General features: G+C 53.2%; 1 protein-coding gene across 7 annotated transcripts in view; it reads left to right on the top strand.

Moving 5' to 3' along the window:
- The window catches only part of CACNA1A (calcium voltage-gated channel subunit alpha1 A), a 322,020-nt gene that overhangs the window by 278,112 nt on the left and 25,505 nt on the right, over window positions 1–18,403 (top strand). For all 7 annotated transcript variants that reach the window (XM_073803167.1, XM_073803170.1, XM_073803169.1 and 4 more), the window contains 7 exons: window positions 1,017–1,181; window positions 3,455–3,565; window positions 8,043–8,126; window positions 15,709–15,825; window positions 16,169–16,234; window positions 16,410–16,525; window positions 17,887–18,037. In XM_073803167.1, the coding sequence (XP_073659268.1) occupies window positions 1,017–1,181; window positions 3,455–3,565; window positions 8,043–8,126; window positions 15,709–15,825; window positions 16,169–16,234; window positions 16,410–16,525; window positions 17,887–18,037 (810 nt within the window). The remainder of the gene's footprint in view (window positions 1–1,016; window positions 1,182–3,454; window positions 3,566–8,042; window positions 8,127–15,708; window positions 15,826–16,168; window positions 16,235–16,409; window positions 16,526–17,886; window positions 18,038–18,403) is intronic.

The following is an 18,403-nucleotide window of genomic DNA, read 5'->3' as shown; positions in this document are numbered from 1 at the left end:
AGTGGGGCAGGGAAGTATAATCTCCCCCAGGGAGGGGTGGTGAATATTTACGAATGAAAATCCAGTCCACCAGGGAGTATACGCGTGACCCTTTGCTTCTCTAGAATCATCCAAGCTAGGTGGAGGACCTAGAATGCATTCTTCCTCTGCTTTGTTGGCCTCTAAGACTAAATAATTATTATTCCTCCCTGTCTCCTTCCCTCAAAGAGAAGGAGAAGCAAAATAGTCGGTAAGAAAGAATGGTTAAGCTTCACAACGTGGATGGACCTAGAGATTATCATACTAAGCGAAGCAAGTCAGAAAGAGAAAGACAAATACCATATGGTATCACTTTATGTGGAATCTAAAAGATGACACAAATGAATGTATCTATGAAACAGAAACAGACTCATTGACATAGAGAACAGACTTGTGGCTGCCAAGGGCCGGGGGTGGGGTGCGGAGGGAAGGATTGGGAGTTTGGGATTAGCAGAGGAATCCTATTATATATAGGATGGATAAACAACAAGGTCCTACTGTATAGCACAGAGAACTATACTGAATATCCTGTGATAAACCATAATAGAAAAAAATATGAAAAAAGCAACTGAATTGCTTTGCTGGATAGCAGAAATTAACACAGCATTTTAAATCAACTATACGTCAATAAAATTTTTAAAAAGAATGGTTAGGCTTCAATGTCAGACTCTGGTTGAAATTCAAGGTTCGCCCACTAGGCAGCTGTGCCACGTCAGGCTTAACCTCTCTGAGCCTTTATTTTCCTCACCTGCAAAGTGGGGGCTACTGATAGTACCCATTGGTCATGTTTGCTAAGGGGATTCAATGAGATCATGGGGGAGTGTCAGCACAAGAAAACATTCACGGCGAGGAGCTTATGGGGGGTGTGGGGTGGGCAAGAGAGGCAGACATCCAGGCAGACGTGCAGAAGAGCTGCATCGAATGAGATGGGGGGTGCTGGGTGTCCAGCCGCCTCTCTCCTGCCTCAGGCCCTCACACCGCTGTGCTCTGTCCCGCAGAGGGCCTGCATTGACTTCGCCATCAGCGCTAAACCCCTGACCCGACATATGCCCCAGAACAAGCAGAGTTTCCAGTACCGTATGTGGCAGTTCGTGGTGTCCCCGCCTTTCGAGTACACCATCATGGCCATGATCGCCCTCAACACCATCGTGCTCATGATGAAGGTGAGTCCCCCCTCCCCCCAGGCACCGCTTAATCCCCACCGCGCCCCTGCCCCACGCAAAACAGAACCGGCTACGAGTTTCCCAGGCAGACCGCGCTCTGTGTCACCGCCGAGCCCCTGTTCCTGCTGTGCCCTCTGCCTGACACACGGTTCCCACCACTTTGTCTGGCCAGCCCCTTCCAGCTGCCCCTGCAGAGCCCTTCCTCTAGGAAGCCTTCCCTGACCTCCCAGGACCGCATGAGGTGTTTGCAAGCATCCTGTCTGTTATCTCACGTGCCACGATATCAGTGTTGGGTTGCCTGATAGTCCACCACCTGCCTGTGAGCTCCGAGGGGCCAGACAAGTACTGATCACCCCTGAATATCAGGGGCTCAGAGAGGGCCTAACTCAGAGGGAACAAGAGCCCCTTGATAAATGTTTGATGAAAGAAATGAGGAGGGAAGAGCAGGTAAAGACCCTGCGAGCCTCGGGGCCGTGGAGCCTCTTCAGGGTGAAAAGTCAAAACCTCTCACCCTGTGCTTTGGAGACCAAAAGCCTGAATGTGAGCCCAGCTCTGCCATTTAATTCACCATTTAACCTTGCAGTAGTGACCAGTGGCATCTCAGGGCCTCAGTTTCCCTGTCAATAAAATGGGAAGGATAATAATAGCACGTTCCTTGCCCCCTGTGGGGATTAGGATTGAATAAGAAAGCTTCTGCAAAGACGACAGCACATTTCTCAATTCTTAAAAACACTCAACAAATTTAGCTGTTGATTTTTTGAATTGGTAAAAAAGCGGTGCCTGTATTCACCTGAAAATTCATCTCCATAAGCAAGTGCTTTGTCTTTTCGTTGTTAGGAGCATAACAGTTTCAAAGAAACAGAAGACAGAAAGATAGAACAGCACAGCCCTTCTCAAACTGCTCACAGATCAGCTGGGCATCTTCTGAAAATGCAGATTCTGGTTCAGCAGGTCTGGGTGGGTCTGGGGCTTCACAGTTCCAACCAGCATCCCGGTGATGCGGATGCTGCAGGTCCCTGGACCACATCCTGAGTATCCAGGCGCTTGTGAATACCCAGTCTCCATCACCCAGAGTTACCCATCTGGAACATTCTGCTATGTTTGCTTCATCTATTTTTTTTTCTCATGTTTTAAAAATTGAGATGAAATTCACATAACCTACCGTTAACCCTTTAAAGTGTACAATTCAGTGGCATTTGGTACATTGACGATGCTGTGCAACCACCACCCCTGTTTCCGGAACATTTCCATCACCCCAAAAGGAAACCCATCCCCATTACCAGTGACTCCCTATCCCCCTTCCCCCAGCCCTTGGCAACCACTAATCTGTGTTCTACGGATGTACCTATTCTGGACACTTCATCTATTTTTTAAAGTGTTTTAAATGATAGACACCACACTATTTCACACTTAAATTCTTCAGTGTGCTTTCCAAAGTAATCAGAACATTTTCCTACCTGTGCTTATGCCTGACAAGCTTAGTGTTAACACCGTAAGATCCATATTGAATTGTCCCCAAAACGTCTTTTACAGTGAGTTGTTTTTTGAGCCAAGATCTAAATGGCTACACACGGTCTCCAGTTTTTCGTTTTTAAATCTCTGTCCTCTGCCCCACCCCCGCCCCCCCACCACCCCGCGCTGTTAACTTTTTGAGGAAACCAGATGAGCTGAATGAAAACTGTCCCACCTCTGGGTGCATTGGTTTCCTCCATCTGCTGGATTTCCTGTAACCTGGTAGTTAGATGTAAAGGTTATCGGTTCAAATCTGATTAGTGTGGGCAAGAGTCATAAGGAGTCAGAAGAGCGGTTACCTCTGGCGGGGGGCGGGGGTTATCAACTGGGAAGGGGTGCAAGAAAACTTTTGGGAAGGGTGCTGGAAATGTTCTACGTCTTGGTCTGGGAAGTAGTCTCATAGGAGTGTGCAGGTAATAATTTAAAAAGACGTCTGGAAAGAAAAAAAGAAATGACTGCAAAGAGGATGCTGTAGACATCCTGCATCCCATCAGGAGGCCCATCGATAGGGCCAGGCTCTCCCGCGATCTCGGCTGCTAAGATAGGACTCAAGAAAGGAATTTTTGTTTTGACCTGAAAAGAGTAGCCCAGCCAGTGAAGAGCTTGCCTGGGGCCCGGGCTGGTTCCACAGTACATCAATAGGGAAACCAAGTGTCCGAGTCCTGCCTGCCCCGGGGAAAGGGCAGCCACGAAGCCACCCCAGCCCTGGTCCTCGACACTGTGCCCACTGACCCCACTGCTCTGCTTCCTTTCTTCTCTAGTTCTACGGGGCCTCTGTTGCTTATGAAAATGCCCTGAGGGTATTCAACATTGTCTTCACTTCCCTCTTCTCTCTGGAATGTGTTCTCAAAGTCATGGCTTTTGGGATTCTGGTAAGTCCAGCCTTGGAGCTAGAGCTGTGGGTTAAGGGAAAACCCAGAGGGGCACTGGGTGCTGGGTGGTGGTCTCCCCACCTGGTCCCTCTGCCCCCGACCCCCATGGTGACTTGAGCATCCCTCCAATGTGCACAGATTCCAAACTCTGTGTCAGGCACATATCAATGATTAAATGATGCGATGAGACAGGTAATGATTCATTTTGCAGATAAGGAAACTGAGATTCAGACAGGCAAGTCCACAGCATTCAAACTGTTCTAGCCACAATCGCAGTAAGAAATACATTTTGCAGTGGAGCCCAGTACTCAGACGTACAAACAGACAACCAAAATGAAATATTCACAGGATCTGTATCTCCCCTTAGCACATGCCCTATACTCTGAAGTTGTCTATCTCCTTGATTCCATGTCCCCCCTGCCACTTTTTTTTTCCTCCCCAGCCGCACGGCATGTGGGGATCTTAGTTCCCCGACCAGGGATCAAACCCCCGCCCCCTGCAGTGGAAACGCAGAGTCTTAACCACTGGACCACCAGGGAAGTCACGCCCCTCCTTTTTTAATGCAGTTCATGACCTACTAACTTGATTTCGTCTCCCACTAATGCAAGTGGTCTTAACCCCCTAAGGGCTCTATGGATATAGGGTGGGGTGAGGGAGCCCAGGATATAAGAGGTGAAAAAAATTCCATTTTTATTTTTCACCAGCTGCTCACTGGACTTTTGCTTTTCCTTCCATTCCTGAAAGTAGACAGCAAACCCCCGCAGGATTACCAATATGATCTGTGTCACTGATACAAATCAGATGTTCTCATATCGCATCCCAGAGGTTGCAGGTAAAGTCAGGCCTCCATATCCACAGGTTCTGCATCCACGGAGTCAACCAATGCGATTGGCAATTGGTTGAATCCACAGATGTGGGACCCGCGGATACAGAGGCCTGACTGTAAAGGACGTGAGGATATGCTTAGCCCACCTCTCTGAAGAGAATGACCTACAGCCCGTGGTGTCAGACCGAGACTGGGGTCATACCTCAGCTTCCCAAGGTGGTGAAAGCTGTCGGCTTTGGCACCAGAGAGACCTCGAGTCCAATCATATCCAGGCTATGTCACCTCACCTCTCTCTCCTCCTTTGCAAGAAAGGCCCATCCTCTGCCTCTCCCTCGAAAGAGCTCTTGCAAACCCCAAATGCAAATAATGTGTGTCTGGAGACTGAAGGTCCGAGCCTGACATGTTGCAAGCACTCAATAAATACCAGAAAGGGTTCCAATAAAGTTCATCACCTGACCTTCCTCCTCCAAAGCAGTGGCTACCAAGCCTGCAACCCACCAGAAGCATTTAAAGTTGAATGATGCCCCAGACCCACCTCAGGAGATCCTTATTCATTTGGTGGGGTGGGAGCCCCTGAATCTGTATTTTTTTATTTATTTTTATTTTATCGGTGGCCGCATCAGCTTTTTTTCTTAATTAATTTATTTATTATTTTTGGCTGTGTTGGGTCTTCGTTTCTGTGCGAGGGCTTTCTCCAGTTGTGGCGAGCGAGGGCCACTCTTCATCGCAGTGCGCGGGCCTCTCACTGTCGTGGCCTCTCATTGCGGAGCACAGGCTCCAGACGCGCAGGCTCTGTAGTTGTGGCTCACGGGCCCAGTTGCTCCACGGCATGTGGGATCCTCCCAGACCAGGGCTCGAACCCACGTCCCCTGCACTGGCAGGCAGACTTTCAACCACTGCGCCACCAGGGAAGCCCCTGAATCTGTATTTTTCATGAGGACACCCAGGGGAACCCAACATACAGGCTGGGCCATTGGGCCCTGCACTGAGGACCAGCCAGGCATGGGGAGGCACCCTGCCATCAGGGCAATTGCACCAACTCAGAGTTCCAGTCCTGGGGATGCCACCTGTGGGCTGTGTGACCCAGAGCAGGTCACAGAACATGTACCGGGAAGAACTCAGGCTCTCGAGTACCCATGCCTGGGTGTGAATCCTGCCTCAGACCCTTTCTAGCTACGTGACCGCAAGCAAGGCACTTGGCCTATTTGCTCCTACGTATACATCTACAAGATGGGAGAACGACACATCCAGCCTCCCAGGGCTGAGGGGGGTGTGAGCATGAGCCCAGGCACAAGCCCTGCCCAATGCAGCTGTCTTGTAATTTTTTTTCATTCCCAGTCAATGTTCTGGTGGTGAAGTGATGCATTCTGCCAGGGGCTGGGACTCCATCTCCTCCACCCCAGACAATCCTGCAGGGTTCTGCACTATGCCTCCCCCTTCAGTTTTACATGAAGCCCCAAGTTCCCCATGTGGAGTTTAAATGATAGGGGGGCTATCCAGGGGCTTGAGGCCTGTAGCCAAACACAACACCTATAAAGTTGTCCTCGTTTGTGCTCCCCTAGAGGTAGAGCCTGAGACAAACTTGAATGCAAGGAATTTATCTGGGAGGTGACTCCAGGAAGCCCCGTAGGGGAAAGAGGGTGTGAGACAGAGAAGGGAAGGCAGCCCGCACAGGGTGTGTTGGTGAGCAGCTTCCCTATGGGTATAACTGGGATGCAGTTCCACGGAGGACCTCTGGGGTGCAGCAGAGAGCACTTACTCAGGTCATGTCACCCATGGTGGGGAGCTGGAGTATTTATCCTCCAGTGCCCATCAGTCATAGTCGAGGGCTGCTCCCAGAGGAGCTGTTAATTCCCTTATGCAGCTAGAGAAAGCCCCTGGGCAGAGTAACAAAGGTACACAGTCAAAATATGAGAGGATATGGGTAGGGCCCCAGCCGCACCTGTTAAAATACCAAAAGTGCCAGTGGAACCTGAACTCCTTTTAGACAACCATAAAACAACATCCATTTATTGAGCACCTACTATATACCGAACCCCACAGTCAGTGACTCACATTCATTATCAGATTGTTGTTATACCTTTATCTTCCGGAAGAGGGCCCTGAGGCCCAAGCAGTCCAACTCCGAGGACATTTGATTCGTACGTGCTGAAAGAATTTGATCCTGGGAAGCACAGATGCAAAGCCTGTGTCCTTCTCTGTGAGGCAGAGGGGCTGCCGCCGGGTCAGATACTCAGGGGAGAAGATGACTGCTCATAATGGGGCCCAAGCCCCGAGCTGGCCTCTGCTTTTGTGAGGTTGCTGGGAAGGCCTGTGTTTAGCATGGGTCCCACCAAGCCTTGAGGGAAGGGCCGTCTATTTGAACCAGACCCTTAGATCCAGGCAGGGGTGCTACTCGTTGTGGGCTCAAACTGTGAAATATTTCAGTATTTTTTTTAATATTTATTTATTTATTTGGTTGCACTGGGTCTTAGTTGTGGCAGGCAGGCTCCTTAGTTGTGGCATGCAAACTCTTAGTTGCGGCATGCATATTGGATCTAATTCCCTGACCAGGAATTGAACCCAGGCCCCCTGCATTGGGAGCGTGGAGTCTTAACCACCGCGTCACCAGGAAGTCCCAATATTTCAGTATTTTAACTACAGCATACTATATCTGTGTGTCCCACTTGAGCCAGAACCCAGCCCAGGGTTATACCAGTCAGGATAGCTCAAGTTAAGCTGTGGTAACAAACACAGCTTTGTTGCTCCAGTCAACAAAGGGTTTACTCAGAGACCCGGGCTCACTGAGCAGCCGTCATCTGGAATATTACCGGTCACCAGGTCCAGGGTTAAGAGAGTTCTGGCGGGTCCCGCGCTGGCCAGAAAGTGACTCATGCTGCCTCTGTTCACACCCATCGGCTGTAACTAGATACACAACCTTATCTAACCACAAGGGGGCCAGGAAGTGTAGCCTCGTGTATGCCCAGAAGGCCTCTGCACCCTTGTTCCTATCCCCCTTCTCCAGATTAGGAAATGGAGGCACAGAGAGGTTAAGTCACTGACCCACAGCCACACAGCTGCATGGTAGCAGAGCTGGCACGTGACCCCAGAGGCTGCTGTCTTAGCAAGGGTGCTATGAGCACGGTCTTGATTCAGCAGGGTCCTGTCCATAGACTCTGGGCTTGCCCAGACCTGGGTTCAAATCCTGACGCTTCACCTCTGTGCTGCCTGAGGTGAGCATCTTTGCTCTCTGAGCCCCAGTCGCCTTGTATAAAATGGGTGATAAACCTTCCTTCCGAGAGTCTTCATGAGGACCACAGTGACGTCATTTAGGAAGCATCTGAGGTCTCAGAGAGCCCTTGGAACTGTTGGAGAAACAGGGCACAGCCCAGAAAGGCAGCCCTCCCCCGCAATAGAGCTGAAGCGGCGCCCGGAGACCCCCTCTGGGGCCAAGCAAGCCGTGGGAAGGCTTGGGGGTCCCAGGGAGGGGGGACTCAGAACAGATGATACTGAGAAGCCCATCCAGCAACATTTTGCTGTTTGAATGACTGTAACTGTCCCGGGCACTTGACTGGTCTGCAGCTGTGCCCCTAACGGGCCCCCCGGGCTGGACTTGGGGGTCAGCCATGGAGCCCTATGTTGGCATCTCTATTTTGTGGGTCCCTGTTCTAGAATTATTTCCGCGATGCCTGGAACATCTTCGACTTTGTGACTGTTCTGGGCAGCATCACCGACATCCTGGTGACCGAGTTTGGGGTAAGTTTCCCGCCGGCTTCTCTCTGGGCAGTTCCTGGCTGGGCTGGGAGGGGCGAGGAAGAGGTCATCAAGAAGTAGTGGGTCCCGACAGCCACAGCTGGCTCAAGCCAGCGCTTGACCATGACCAAAGAGGGAGGATTGGGGCCCCTGGGAGCAAAGGCAGCCCCTCAAGAGGGTGACATGGGGAGACGGGGATGTCCGAAACCACCGCCGTGGGGCTAGCGCTGCAACGTGAACTTCCCGGCCTCTTGGCTACCGACTTATGATTCAATAATGTGGATGAGCTCATTGAGAAAACTGAGACACTTAAAGGATCCCAAGGCTGAGCCCCACCCCCCAACACCACACAGTGTTGGGGGCCCAGAGGGAACCAGCTTCAAGTCCATTCTGCTTGAACTAACCACGTTCTGGCTCACGGGGAGGAGGGAGCCACGGCCCTTGGGTTAACGGGGGGACACGATTCCCGGGACCTTAGGAGGGTCCCTGGGACATGTGTCTTCCTCTATCCCCAGGCCTGGGAGGTTCCCAACGTGGAGGGGGGCGGGTCTCTGGACCTCACTGTGGTGGCCCCTCACAGGGCCACATCGTCTGGAAGACACAGGTCCCAGAGCTCCTGCCTCACACCCCCTCCCTGGCCATTTGCCAGCGAGCCTAGGCTTGAGGGCCCTCAGGAGGCTGTGGGGAGGATAGGAGGTCCTCACAGGCGAAGCAAAAGGGCAGAGGGTCAGAGCCAAGGGCCGGGGGTGGTAACAACCTTGTCATAACGACAATAATAAAAGCTGACAGGGACGGCCAGGCACTGTGCCAAGCGCTTTACGTGGATTGGCTCGTAGTACAGGTCGGGGGCTCAGGATAAAAAAGAATTCCTTTAGAGGGTTCCACTGAAGGGATCCCAAAGCAGAGACTAGTCAGAGAGTGGAGGGGAAGGGGCCCAGCGCCCACCCACCGTGGGGAGCTGTTACCTGCCCAGGTGCCGAACTCAGAGAGGGGCCGCCTGATGGGAGCTGTGAACATGGAGGGACAGAGCTCCTGCCGGAGACAGCGCCAAAGCTGGCGTGGAGGATCGGGGGAGAAACACCCCTACCTTCCTCTCCTCCCACCCTCTATCTCCTGCCAGCCACTTCCATTGGCCAAGACCGGCCAGAAAGGAGCCAGAAGGCCAGAGAGCCAGGATGATGCTCAGAACAGGCAGAGGAGAGCAGAGGATAGATCTGGGTGGGGTGGGGCCCGAAGAAGAGGGTGTTGCCCCATTTCACAGATGAGGAAACTGACGCTCAATGCTGAGGAGAATGAGGGACCTACTTAAAGTCGTGCAGCCAGACCTGGTGACTCCTGAGGGCACACTGGTGTTCCCTGGGGTGTCCCTAACTGAGCCCCCAGCAGCAAAGGGATCAACTGGCCCACTCTTCTATCCTGGAAGCCTGATAGGATTGGGAAGCTACGCAGAAGAGGGGCCATTCTCTGACGCATCCCCCATACCCCCACCCGAGTGGTATCTTGGCCACAATTCTTTGCCTTCATCTTCAGTGAACCAGAAGTTCCCCCTTCCCCCGTCTCACCCCTGACACCTTCCTCTAGAGAGGTCATGCCCAGCTGTGGGCTATCCCCATTGGGGTTGCCCCCACCCGGCCACTGTCCCCTGGCAGAGGGCCAGAGCTTAGACCTCATCTTCTGTCCTAAGTTTCTAAGAGATCTGGAGCTTCTGCTGGCAGTCAAAGTATCTTGCCATACAGCTGAAGACAAGACAGCTTTGAACCAATATCCCTCTGGGTCAAGAGGTGAGAGGGTGACCCACCACCCCAGTCGAGCAGGTAGAGGAAGTTGATCGAAGCTCTAGTTGCCAGTAAGAGATCTGTAGGACTGGACCCCAACGGCTTGTTCTCCTGGCTGCAAGATATGGGAGGGCAGGAGAATGGGGCACGGAATCCACTTCAGGGATATCAGGACTGTTGCAGTAGTCAAACAGCCCTCCCCTATGAGCTGTTTGACCCTGGGTAACTTGTATTACCTCTTCTCGTCCTGTGTTTGGGACTGACCTTCATAACCAACCTCATCAGACCCTTGCAAGCCTCACATTCATTCATGCAGTCATAGAAGCATGCATTAAGCACCTGCTGTATGCCAGGCATTGTTAGAGGTGCCGGGAACAGAGCAAAACAGACAAGAACGCCTGCCCCCAGGAGGCTGACATTCCAGGGCAAGAGATGGCAACTTTGAGCAAATCAGAGCGATTGACGTAAAGTGCTTGGCACAGAACCTGCCAGGAATTAGTTCACGAATAGTGGTGATTATTATTGCTGTTGCTGTTATGACTGTGCACGTACTTGGATTGCAGTTTGTTAGGCAGCCCCTCAGCCCTGAATTATAATCATTTGGCGGGAAAGCTAGAGGGTGGGCATTTGGACCCTTTTAGGAGGATAAACACCCGACCTGGAGGTGGGGAAGGTTTGCCCTGCTAGGCAAGGAGCCTTCAGCAGCCCCTTTCTGCCTCCCAGGTAAGCCCACTGAGTCTGAGGCCAGACAGAGCTCAGCCAGGCTGAGGCGAGGGGAACCAGACCATAGGGAGGGCAAGGCCCCAGGGTTTCGGGGGAGGGGGAGAGGGTGTGAGGCCCACCGGGCCTCAGCTGCCACCCACAAGTGGCTGGGGTGACGTGGGTTTGCCCTGCGTGCGATGGATAATGACTGTGTTTCTTGTCTTGTCTCTTTTCATGCCTGCTCTTTAAACTGTATATTGGCACAACGCCGTCTGAAAAACTCATCCAATCAAAATGCACTATGAAATTCATTTGTTCATCCATGACGTGGTCTGTGTGTTCATACACCAATGACTATCTCCCAACCCACCACCACCACCCCCACTCCCCGCCCGGGAACCGAAACCCATTGGTTTTTTTGGCACTGGTTACAAATCAACCTAAAAAACGCTGAACACGCCTCCCCAACTGCCCCTGCCCGCCTGCTCCCCTTCCATCTTCAACATCTGCATCTAGAATCCGGTTGGTCTTACTTCTTTCTGAAGTCTAAATGCCTTACATTAACTGTGAACGCATCTTCTCGCATCAGCACTGCATGTCACGCCCTGGGCTTTCTAAACTTGGACTGCCTGATGCACTCCCCTATCCCCACCCCCGTATGTCTGTCCATCTCTCCAAACCCTCCCGACCTGCCCCCCCTCCTTGTTCCTGCAACCTCTCTTCCTCTGGTTGGTATTGGGTTCTGAATTAGGGTTTTCTGTTTGGGTTGGCTTGTGTCTTCTGCAGAGAAAAGGATGGGTTTGCCCCATGCAACACCTCCAACAGGACAGGTTGGCTGGCTGAGTCTCCCACCCCATTCCTTACACACAGCCCTGTACTCAGAGCCATCAGGCACTCTCTCACACCACTCCTGTCCCTGGTTAACTCCATGGATCCCGGGGCCCCAGGAAAGCTCCAACAGTCCTCACCCCGTTCGAAGCCCACGAGCTCTTCGGGCTTGACCAGCAGCGATGTAAATCTCCAAGTCCGATGGAGGAGGTCTGAGGGCCTTGCAATGTGCAGGCAAAGACGCTCAAATGAGGGGGACTCAGAATGGCCAGAACCGGTTCTGGCTGAACGGCCGGGACTCAGGTCTGGCTGCTTCCAGATGGACCGGCCGGCTGGCACCCTCTCCTGGAGCCCTGATCTGCGTGCACTCCTGTTCCCCGCCCCCCACCCAGACACGGTCACTAAACACATGTGCTCTCTCCTCTTTCCTGTTCAGTCTCTGACTCTCATTCCCTCTTTCTCTCTGTCTCTGTCTCTCTGTCTCCCTTTCTCTTTTTTTGCTCTTGCAATCTCCCTCTCTTGATCCTCCCCCACCCCCTGACACACACACACACACACACACACACATGCACACACTATCCCTCCCTTCTGTTATATCCATCCACCCTGCAAACCCACACCCACACCCTGGATGCACCGTGTCCATCCCTCCCTCGCCTCACTTATTCGGCTCTCTGCACACTTGCACACTCCTTACTCTCTTACTCCTTACTCCCACCTGCCTCTGCCCCTCCCCCACCATCCTCTGAGCCCCTTTGAAGGACCCGCAATGGCATCTTTGCACCGGGATCCCTCCCCTGCTAGCCATACACAAGACATTCATCCACCAAACATTTAATGAGCCCCAATTCGGTGCCACAGATGGAGGGTTGGGCAGAAGGGGACACCATCACTGCCCCCACCCCCTGTGTCACCTACAGTCAGGCGGGGGGAGGCAGGCATTGGTCAAATAACCCCTGAAACCCACTTGAAATTGTAACTGTGTTGCAAGCTGAAGGATGAGCAGCGTGAACAAGGTGGAGAGGGGGAGAAAAGGGCATTTGAGGCCCGGGATAGCATGTGCAAAAGTCCTGTGGCAGGTCGGAGCACACAGGGGTCAGGGTCTGCCAGTGAGAGGGTGTGGCTGGAGCAAAGAGCAGAGGAAGGCTGACCCAGGGAAAGTGAAGACGGCAGAAGGGGACAGGACCTTGGGGCCTTGTTGTGGGAGCCTGGGAGGATTTGAAGCAGGGGAGGTGTGATCGGAGGTGCGGTTAGACCGGACCCTGCAGCTGCAGAGCAGGGAGTGGGTAGGCGGCAGGCTGGGCTGGAAGTGAGCACCAGGAATCCCAAGGAGAGATGACAGCAGAGGAAGCAGGAGCAACGTGAGGACTGGCCATCTGAGCAGGGATCTCTCCAGGACCTGGAGAAGGGTTGGGTCTGGGTTCGGGGGGGAGAGAGGTGCCTGGAGGACTTGAGTCTGGCTTGAACTGGGAGATGGAAGTTAGGGAATGCCAGGAGAGGGCCAGGTTAGGGGAATAGCACAAGTGTGGGCACAGTGGGCTTGAAGTGCCCTGAAGGGCACCCCAGAAGAAGTCAGGTGGGCAGTGGGTTAATGGGTCTGGAGTGCAGAGGCAACATCTGGGCTGGAGGTGGGGTCTGCGAGTGCAGGACTTCTCTGGAGCCCTCAGGAGGGTGGTCTCCATGTCCTTCTGAGTACTCGCACCCCTGAACACAGCAAGCCTTCCAGGGCCCACATCACTCCCCTTCAGCCTAGAACCAGGAAGCACTGGGCAGGGTTGGAGGAGAGGACAGCTATTCCTTCCTGGCTGTGGACAAAAAGATGGAAGCTAGGAAGAAAGTCAGAAGTCCTAGGAGCACTTGAAGGACTCTATGCAAACCCAGGAAGAGATGGGGGAGGGATGAGGGCAGACTAGAATCTTTCCCTGCCCGTCACCTCTTTCATTTCCACCCCTACTTCCCCCGTGTGTCTCCTGTCTCCCTGGCCCCAAGAAGGGCAGCATGCTCTCTGCACGCATCTCCCTGCAAACCCCCCTTCTTTCTCCTGCATGGTAGCAGTCCCTACCGCCCCGCTCTGCCCCGAGCCCCCAGAGGCTGCTTCCAGGGCCCGCCTGACTTTGCATGAGTCCACATGTTATGCCCCGCCCCATGAAGGGATGGCTTGTACTCTGGGGATGGACGGGAGGGGACTGGGGACACCTGGGCCATCGGCCCTGTCCCCAGATGGAGCTGGGTGGCCAAGCAGGGCTGGGAGTCAGGTCAACAGGGCACGGAGGGTGACTGTCACCCAAGCTGAGTCTGGGGGTTGATTCGAGGCCCTTGAGAGATTCTCACAGTGGTTAGACCCGAATGTGGTCAGGGTAGGAGCCCCACACCCCTCCCCCATCCTAGAGGCCTGAGAGTCAACTGATGTGTCCCAGAGAGCACCCTAGACTTTTCCAGAAAACCCAGAGGCCTCCTGCCAACCTCAGAAATTCCTTGACACCCCTCTCTGTGTCTCTCAGCTCCCAGGTCAGAGCTAGCTAGATCCAGTGGCTGGGAAGCCCTCAGAAACCACCAAACAGGATGCCCATATAATTCACTGTCCAAACGCTTGAGACCGACAGTGGTGCTGTGACTGTTGGGGCAACCTGTACGATCACCCCTGTGCCCTTTGCTGGGTGAGAGCTAGGCCAGTTTCAACGTTGCTACGTGGCCTGTATCTAGCACTCCTCCAAGTCCCCTTAAGGCCCCTTTGCCTCCAACCCACCAATCAGTGGTGGTTTCCATGCCTACCTGAAGCAGGAGTCTCAAACTCAGATGCCTCTGGGGACCAAGCAGGTGCCGTAAGCCAAGAAACCGGTTCCATTTCTAGTATGTGGGAACCTTGGCAAACTGCAGGAGACGTGGCCCACTTCACGGCGGGCAGCCACATCTGTGCCTCAAGTAACTGCTACCCGTGGAGGCAGCCTCAGGGTTGCCTGAAAGCCAGATGTGGGGGCAAAATCTGACTTTTAAACACTAGGAGCTATTTTTAATTTCTAAAGGAAAACTGCTCAGGCCCCACAAAATAGTTTCGTTGGCCAGATTTGGCCCATTCGTGACTTCTAGCCTCCAGTACCCCACCAGAGGCCCCAGCAGACAAGCCCCTGGACAGTCACGTAAGACCCACCATCTCCATAGCTGTCTCCCCACCCCTACCCCTACCTGGGGTTCTTCTGGCTCGGGAGGGAGGAGGTAGAGGCAGTGACTAGGCAGGGGGCCTTTGAGCAGAGGCAGGGTCCACCCAGGGAGGTCCTGGGGGCAGGGACAGCCCCACCTCCCGGCCCCCAGCACCGGCCCCTCGGTGGGCCCGGGCTGACGGCGCGCTCACCCACCCACGGGCGCTGCGTACTTCCTGCTTCCTGCAGGCCTGGTCCCGTGCTACTCCACCCAGCTCCAGAAGCTGAGAAGCCATCCCTGAAAGGGGGGAAAGGGCCCCAAATGCATCTTCTCCGACTCAGCGGGCAGCGAGGACTCGCCCTGCAGCCGAACAGCCCCAGCTCCCTCCCGTCCTCCCCATTCCCGCTCGCCAAGGGGGTAAGAAAAGATGCTCTTCCGCTTCTCCAATTGGCTTGAGCCACTGCTCCTCTTGGCCGTGGGGTGAGGTCAGGGCGGGCAGGAGAGGGTGGGCAGCTCAGCAGGGCAGGGCAGGGTGCCCGGCGAGTCCCACGACAGATGCATTTCTGGCCCGGAGCGTAACGTGCCCTCGGAACCCACACATGTCCACCAGGCCTGAGCGTGCTGACTGCCCCCACCCCGCCCTGGTGTTTGTGCATCGTACACGTGTGATGGATTCGGCGACTTGACCCGCTTGTGTCCTATTGTCTCAGTGCATTTGGTTGTTGGGAGAAACAAAAACCATCTCGGATTTTTTTCCTGATTGGATGACTCGGATATATTTTCTTTTCCTTGTTCTTTTGTTATTTCTTCCCCAACCCGACCCACCCACATTCCTTTCTCTTCCTTCCTTTTTCTTTCCTTTCCCCGTTGAGGGTGGGGCTGGCAGGGAGGGTTTATGCCTTTGAGTTGATGCCTTTTCCTCCCTTCTCACCCTTTCTCTTCCCCACACCCCACTTCGTTTTTTTCGAGTTTTTTCCTCCGCACCATTGCATTAATAGTGCTTTCTCTCCTCTCGCTCCTTATTTGGGGTCTGGCTTGCTTTTTCCTGTTGGTTGGCTTCATGTAGGGGCCTCTGTGAGTGGTGACAGCTCTGAGCCCCTGGGGGTGGGTGGATGGTCACCCCTCTTTCTCCGTCTCCCCAGAATAACTTCATCAACCTGAGCTTCCTGCGCCTCTTCCGAGCGGCCCGGCTCATCAAACTCCTCCGTCAGGGTTACACCATCCGGATTCTTCTCTGGACCTTTGTGCAGTCCTTCAAGGTGAGCCCCTGGCCCTGCCTCCAGCCCAGGGCTGAGAAGAAAAATCAGGATCCCCCCACCCTGACCTGCTCTGGCTGAATCTATAGACCAGGGGGAAATGCCTCTATGATACACCTCGCTGAGAATGTGTTATAGGCAGGGGTCTTGTCTAACTTCCTGCCCTGGTGTGTCGTGAGAGCTCCAAGGGGAATCTCCCAGAGCCACCAAAGAGGCCCACCAACCCTGACACCACTGGGGCACAGCATGCAGCCACCCCATGGGGGTGGAGAACTGGGACAAATGAAGGAAACAGTGTGGATAAGGGGCCCCCAGCACTATTCTTAATTGCCTTCCTTCCCACCAGGCCCTGCCCTATGTCTGTCTGCTGATTGCCATGCTTTTCTTCATCTACGCCATCATTGGGATGCAGGTGCGTGCCAGCCCCCCTAATGTTCCCAGAGCACTCCCAAGGAGGGCCACTGCCCTTAGGTGGGGGTGGGTTAAGGGAGCCCAGTTCAGAGAGGCAGCCCTGAAGGTTGAGTGGAGTTTTCCCGGAGCCACTAGGGGGCGTGGCCACCCCTAGTCATCACCATCTAATTCCCCAGGTGTTTGGCAACATCGGCATCGACGTAGAGGATGAGGACAGTGACGAGGATGAATTCCAAATCACTGAGCACAATAACTTCCGGACCTTCTTCCAGGCCCTCATGCTTCTCTTCCGGTGAGAGGGGGGCACACTTTCATCCTTCTCTTCTGGTGGTGGTGGGGGGGGCATGCCCTCAACCTTCTGTTCCACTGAGGTTTGGAGTGGGCATGGGGGACCAAGGGACCCTGGCAGGGCAGGAGCTGAAGGCCCTGGGACGTAAACATGAAGGCATTTTCAGGCATTATCTCACTGAATCCTCCTGAGCATCCCGTCTAGAGATTCTTGGCAACCACACCTGACAGGTGAGGAAAAAGGCTTATAGACTCTGAATAGACGCTGAGGCTTGATTCTTAATTCTGGCTGCACTTAGGGTTCCTTCATTCATTCATCAGAGGTTTATTGAGCACCTATTGTGTGCCAGGCACTGCTGTAAGTACTGGGAACAAAACAGAGACAACATTCTCTGCCCTCTGGGTGCTTCTATTCCCATGGGGGAGGCAGACAATCAATAATCAGATTATAGCAGATACTAGAAGGAGATAAAATTCAAGATTAAGAGGGACATGGAGGCACAAAAGAACAAATAATGTGTGATTCCACTCACATGAGGTACCCAAAATGGGCAAATTCTTAGGGGAAAAAACTAGAATCCATATTGTCAGGGGCTGGGAGAGGGGAATAGGAGGGAGTTATTGTTTAATGGGGTACAATTTTTCAGTTTGGGATGATCAAAAGGTTCTGGAGGTGGATAGCGGTGACGGTTGCATGGCACTGTAAATGTGCTTATTGCCATTGAATTATACAGTTAAAGGCTTAAAATTATTAAATTTTTGTATATTTTTGTCAAACGAAATTTTTTTCTCAAGTAACAACTGAAAAAAAAAAAAAAAGGAAGGCTGATAGGTCACACCTCCCTTGAGGAGGGTGATATTTGAGAGAAATAGTTGAGAGAGGGAGCCATGTGGATATCTGGGGAAGGGTAGAGGGTACAGCAAGTGCAAAGGCCCTGAGGCAGGAGCATAGCTCTCATGTTGGAGGACAGCAAGGAGACCAGTGTGCCTGGAGCAGAGTAACCTGAGAAAGAAATAAGAAATGACAATCACCTAGAGAGAGGGAAGCTTTTGAAACATACCTATGTCTCCAGGCCACATCCCAAACCAGTTAAATCCAAGTCTGTGGGAGTGGGCCATTGGCATCAGCATTTTTAAAAAACATTCTCCTTGGGCTTTAATACACAGCAGCCAAGGATGAGAATCCCCCTCTCTGAGCTCCAAGAGGAAAAAAGTGATTTACCTGGGACTTGAACCGACACCAATCCAGCTCCAGAGCTTAAGTGTTTAACCTCAATGCTCTGCCTCCCTTGGGGGGCAGGGGGTGGTGGTGCTGGTGCCCAGAGATGGGTGCCCAGGTCCCTGATGCCCCCTCTCTGTCCTCAGGAGTGCCACTGGAGAGGCTTGGCACAACATCATGCTTTCCTGCCTCAGCGGTAAACCCTGTGATAAGAACTCTGGCATCCTGACTCATGAGTGCGGCAATGAATTTGCCTATTTTTACTTCGTTTCCTTCATCTTCCTCTGCTCATTTCTGGTGAGTCTGTGGACATGTGTGGGTGGGCTCCCTAGACCTGGCTCCCTCTCAGGGGTGTGGATGCTATAGAATGTGGCTGTGTTGCACACTTTCTCCCTCCAAGCCTGGGCCAGCCCAGGATTAGGTTAACCACTGTTCCTCACCCTCGACACTGTTGACATCGGGATCTGCGTCATTCTCTGATGGAGGTTGTTCTGTGCATGCTAGGATGTTTGACAGTATCCCTGGCCTTGATCCACTAGATGCCAGTAGCACATGCCCCACTACCCTCCCAGTTGTGACAACCAAAAATGTCTCCAGCCATTATCAAGTGTCCCCTGGGGGAGGGAGCAGAATCTCCCCCATCTGAGACCCACTGGGTATGCT

Source organism: Tursiops truncatus, chromosome 3 (assembly GCF_011762595.2).
Source record: "Tursiops truncatus isolate mTurTru1 chromosome 3, mTurTru1.mat.Y, whole genome shotgun sequence".
NCBI classification, from domain to species: Eukaryota; Metazoa; Chordata; class Mammalia; order Artiodactyla; family Delphinidae; genus Tursiops; species Tursiops truncatus.
This window is presented reverse-complemented; position numbering and strand designations above follow the sequence as displayed.